Below are 5503 nucleotides of genomic sequence, written 5' to 3'. Positions count from 1 at the left end.
GATTGGTTCACAGATTATTGATTATTGATCAAATCGTCTCAGTAAAAGGAAATTGTTCATGTTTACAACATAAAAAAGATAGTTTAGGAATAAGATAATATTAGCACTGTCACTAATTCATGAAACAAAATCAAACACATATAAACCAATCAATCAATCAATCAATCAATCAATCAATCAATCAATCAATCAAGATCATACAAGCACAGCAAACAAATTTCTTAAAAAATAGTACTATATGGGCATAATACTAAACAACTACTTAGTTATAAATATTTTTAAATATTTTTTCAGTGCCCAATATATTTGTCAAACAGATTGAAACATTACTAAATATTAATTGAGATTAATTGAGATTTTAGATAATTCAGATTTCAGGAATTGTTTTGTTTTTCAGACAGAACTTCGTGGGTCATGAATTTAAACAGATCTCACATTACATGAAATGATATAGTGTGTTAGTTTAAATGTTTGTAAATTCCAGGTATTGACTTGGTCATAAAAATCTCTGACAGATAAATACATATATGAATGTGCAGGTTTGCTTCTGTTTTTGTGATTTCTTGTGTGTGAGCAGGTGATGCAAGAGGAGTTTAGCCACACCGTGTTGCATAGAAACAAAGCTGTGGGGTCTCAACCAGTTAAAACAAGAGGGGGAGCAGCAAAAACACAAGGTGCAGCTGGACTTACAATACAAAATTTTAAATTACTTGGAAGGCAGCTTTTTTCCCTCACACATCTCCTGGAAAACATGCTTTGATTTTTTTCCCCTTCTGATTTAGGTTGTGTCAGTATCTTCTGCCTATTCTATTCCTAGACTGTGTCCATGATGTTGAGGTCAAGACTCCTTACAGCCCAGACCATCTGCTGCAATACTTCTGCTTGTACTTCTTTTTCTGTTGTGTTGCTCAAGATAGTTCATTATGACTTGGACCATGTTGTTATGGTGCAGAGCGAATTCAGGGGCTTCAGATGTTAGTCTGATGTGTTTATTGATGGTTATATGTTTTAATTTACTTTCAAAATAATTTAAAGAACATAAAGCATAGCTGTAGGGATGCCTCTGTATGCTGTGTGCACATATCAAACATAATTCCCTGTGGTGTCTTTCCAGTCACTGTCTATGATGCAGGAGTGTTTTTTTCCAAAGCTTTTTGCATTACTTTTTATAGTACAAGCACTAAGAGTTGTATTAGATAAACATCAGCAGAGCCTTCAGGTATAAGAGCAGTAAGAGAATCTCTTAATAATTTCAGTTCTGTTCTAAGTCTTCAATTGTGTATACTGTAGTGACACCCAGTGGTAGCTTATCCACACCACGACTGTCCTTCAACACATCTGATAAGCTGCAGGGAAACTCCTGTCCGCTCGTATCACTCAGTAACTGTTGGGGAAGATCTGGAACCTGATTGGACTAAATGTAATCACCTTACATCCTGGCTCACATTGTGTTTTGATAACATCAGCGCACAGCCCAAGGACAAATCACTGAGGGGGTGTTTATTTTCACTTTCTCCTTCACAATGGTTACCTAACTTATTTGTCTCAACACTTGCACATTATTTTTACCTGTTGTGTGAGTGGTTTAGTCTTTTTCTTTTAATCAATAAAGCAGTGCATGAAAAACTGCATGCACCGTCAAAGCAGTCCCCCCCCCCCACTGTATACATGTATAAACCTACATTTATGTCATGTGTGAAAGTGACACATTAAAAACACAGAAACCAAGAAAAGTGCTCACAGACAGCAAAAAACAGCCCACTCCTTGTTATTCTAACTCAAGATTCTCATGTTTTCCAGGTAAGATTCAGAAGGCTAGAGTAGCCGAGAGGCCGGGGAATGCCAACAAGCGAGTGCCTGCTAGACCAGATTGGAAAGTCCCTCTCAAAGCCTACACACCCACCCACCATAAAGTAATAACATGGAAACAATATCCACAGTTTCACTGATTACCACCATAAAAAAGTAACTTTGTAAGTTTCAGCGGTTAATGACTTGCTTGACTTGCTAGCTTATTTTTAACTACTGTACCTCCAGTGGTGTGGAACTGCTGTACTTAGCTAGTAGGTGCTTTTTCAGATTTGGAGTAGAGCTCGTATCACCCAAGCATGATTTTTGCTTTACTGGAATTCTTTGTTCTTTTAACAAAGCTGCAGTAAAGCAATGGAAGCACAGCTCAGTCGGTATAATACAGTTCTTTAGTTTTTCTTGTATTTCTGTTGTATTAATACTGCATTTGTTTGTAATTGCAGCCTCCTCAACGTAGAGAAGCACAACTAGCAGCCAATAGAGAGTTTCCAGGGATCCAAAGGTTTGCTCAGAATGATGTGAACGCATAGTAACTCCTTTGGTCCTATTCCCGCCTGATATTGACACTTCTGTTTACAGCTGTGTAACCTGACCAGCTTTAAGTGCATCTTATTTCAAGATGATCTGTAAAAAAAATTAGAGCTTATAATAGCTAGCCGCAGCCTCATATGAACATGACATATTACATCCATCTACCCTTTTTCTGCTTATCCAGTTCAAGTTTGGGTTGGGGTACTGGGGAGCCCATCCCAGCTTCATACAGTGAGAGCTGGGGTACATCCTGGACAGGTCATCAGTCTGTCACAGGGCTAATACAGAGAGACAGACAACCATTCACTTTCACATTCACATGTATGGCCAGTTTAGCATCACTAATTAGCCTAACCCCAAGAATGTTTTTAGACTGTGGGAAGGAGCCGGAGTTCCTAGGGAAAACCCACACAGACACGGGAAAGCATGCAACCTCTGCACAGAAAGTCCCCAGACTGGATTTGAACATAGACAAATTACACCATGTCATTATATATTTAACAAAAATTAAGCCAAAATGCAGAAGCAGTGTATGACAAAGTAGATCCTTAGCTGATGCAGAGGGAATTAAGTGGGTAAGTAGCAGCCATGTGCTGCTAATCAAATGTGCTTGATTTAAATGATCATCATCAAGTCTCCAGAGCTCATCAAGTTAAGTCCTGATATGTAAAACCTTAGAATTGAAAGGATGTACTTTCTTATACCTCTATTGTATGTTTCTTATCATTCATACAGATACAGATCTCAGGTTTGGTTAATCAACCATTAGCTTCACTTAATGATGATGGTTTATCATGCATGTATAATATGTAATATTAATTACAGGTTTAATGGTCAGCAGCCTGTCAGCCATTACCAGCATTACCACGCCCAGTTGGATGCCTTTCAGAGGAGGAACAAAGAGGATGTTCTTCCTCTTCCTCTTCCTCCTGTGGAAAGACCAAAGGAGCAATGTGAAGACCAAGCTGCTCCTTGTTCTGTGGAACCATATCAGCTGTGAGTGACCAAAGACCAGTACACCTGTAACTAACAATTATTCAGGAAACAGTTTCTGTAAAAACTTTAAATTAAATCAACCAATAAAAACAATAGGATAGAAAGTACATCCAGCTATCATTACAGTAGCATAGCTGTCAATTGAGTTCCTCTTCATTAATGGATGATTTGTTTCAGCTGTACATACAGCCATTAAAGGTTCTTTTTAAGTACTTAAATGGGATAAAACGGTAATATACCATAAACATATCTTTACATTAAACATACTTTGTGTGTTCACACCTCACACATTCAGTTATTGGGCAAAATGTTTAGCATTTCTACACTTTGATCTGAAAACACTCGTGTGTTGTGGCCATTGATGGAGGTTTTTTGCAAACAGTTTTTCTGTCAGGTGGGTTGAGCTTTGCTTTGCTCACTGTTGCACATGCATACTAGTCTTTGTCACCGTCCAAAATCTAAAAATCTTTTATTACAGAAATAAAAAGATAATTTTTTATATCTTCTTGGTTAGCTCTGATTCCCTAGCATCAGGGAAAAGTCTCCAAAACTAGACCAGCCTTCATCCAGACGACCATAAATTTGGAACTGCACTCATACTAGGACCTAGCAGCACACTTTATGTAAAAAGCAGTGACTCATAAAAACAGTCAGCAGCTGTTCAGCTTTCAAGTAGATAAGAGTTTTTTGCAAGGGAGAAGAACGGTCCTGCCCTGTCTTCCTGTTCTCACCCCAACAGGTCATGATAGATGCCCTGAGCCTAGTTCTTCCTGTTAAAAGGGAGTTTTCCTTCCCACTGTCGCCAAAGGCTTACTCAAAGACAGTGATCTAGTTGTTGGTGTTTTCCCTGTAACCCATGTAGGGTCTTTACCTTCAATATAAAATACCTTTAAGCACCTGTTCAGTGATTTTACGCTATATAAATACAATTGAATTGAACTAAAGTAACAGTTAATCTTCTTCTGTCAGTGTGGCTGCCGCTCGAAATGAATACCTGCAGAGAAGACAGGAGGCCAACGACTACAAGCTGAGAGCAGAGAAACAGCTGGTAGGACCAAGCTCTGTGCCTCCACACACTGTTGCTGGAATATCTACTCTTCTATTAGTGTATTAACTATAAGCGGAGCTGTAGTGTTGTGGTTAGTGTAGTGGAATACAAGTACATCAAAACTGTTCACTATTAAACTGTACTAATGCACAGTAGAGTTTATTACCTGTAAGACTATACTGTAAGAAATGAAAGTGGCACAGTTTTCACAACGATTAGCCACTTTTACCTTTAGCCTTCGCTTTTCTGTTGTTCAGGGTCTGCGTCCATGTACAGCTGAGCGCAACAGCAAGCCTGGTGGTCAAGAGCAGGAGGTGGGCAAACCTGAACACCAACATATGCCTTTGGACAAGAGACAAGGGGGTCAGCAGGTGGGACACACTCACAAGACACAGCAGCCATTAAAGTGAGCAGTTATGTTTAGTATCTAAATGAAGGACAAAAATGTGTTTACAGAAATAAAGAAATGCAGAAAAACTCTCCTAGGAATGTTTTCTAGTGGCTTTTAGAGTGTGTGTGGTTGCAGGAGTACCTGCGTCAGCTCGATCTCATTAGACAGCAATATCACCTGGAGATGAAACAGATGAGGATGAGAGCTGAAGCAGAGGTACGTACAAACTCCTGAACTCTTGAACTTGCCCTTTTACACTTTGGGTCACTTCAAAGGTTGAATCAACCTTCTGCAGAAAAGACACATAATAGCAACTCTCAGTCAATAATGAAGAGCATTAACATATTTTCATCCTGTCATGTTTCAGGCCAGGCCACAACACAAACTCGAGACCTTTGTGTTGGAGCAATCCAAGGACACAGAACCATCTGTCGACAACAAAGAGCCCCAGGAAGCAGCACCTGCACTGGTGAAATAGATCACTGGATAGGAATCACAAATACTTTCTTCATATTGATGATATTTTAGTAATATAAAGCAATCTAAAGCTAATTTAATTTCTTTCAGAGGCCAGTTACGAATTTTCTGCTTTCCTGTAACGTGATATTTGCAGTGCAGCGCCCCTCTTTTACTCATACAGTGGGGCAAAAAAGTATTTAGTCAGCCACCGATTGTGCAAGTTCCCCCACTTAAAATGATGACAGAGGTCAGTAATTTGCACCAGAGGT

At 39.1% G+C, this 5503-nt stretch overlaps 1 protein-coding gene across 1 annotated transcript in view; it reads left to right on the top strand.

Moving 5' to 3' along the window:
- Nucleotides 1-5503, top strand: part of LOC102197643 (serine/threonine-protein kinase Nek5) — a 21720-nt gene that overhangs the window by 11457 nt on the left and 4760 nt on the right. Inside the window, exons 8-15 of the mRNA XM_005751931.1 lie at nt 578-674; nt 1801-1913; nt 2253-2311; nt 3166-3336; nt 4306-4384; nt 4642-4755; nt 4911-4991; nt 5143-5244. Coding sequence (XP_005751988.1) covers nt 578-674; nt 1801-1913; nt 2253-2311; nt 3166-3336; nt 4306-4384; nt 4642-4755; nt 4911-4991; nt 5143-5244 — 816 coding nt within the window. The remainder of the gene's footprint in view (nt 1-577; nt 675-1800; nt 1914-2252; nt 2312-3165; nt 3337-4305; nt 4385-4641; nt 4756-4910; nt 4992-5142; nt 5245-5503) is intronic.

This window comes from Pundamilia nyererei, unplaced genomic scaffold (genome assembly GCF_000239375.1).
Source record: "Pundamilia nyererei isolate P.nyererei 1_Seehausen unplaced genomic scaffold, PunNye1.0 scaffold00334, whole genome shotgun sequence".
NCBI classification, from domain to species: Eukaryota; Metazoa; Chordata; class Actinopteri; order Cichliformes; family Cichlidae; genus Pundamilia; species Pundamilia nyererei.
This window is presented reverse-complemented; position numbering and strand designations above follow the sequence as displayed.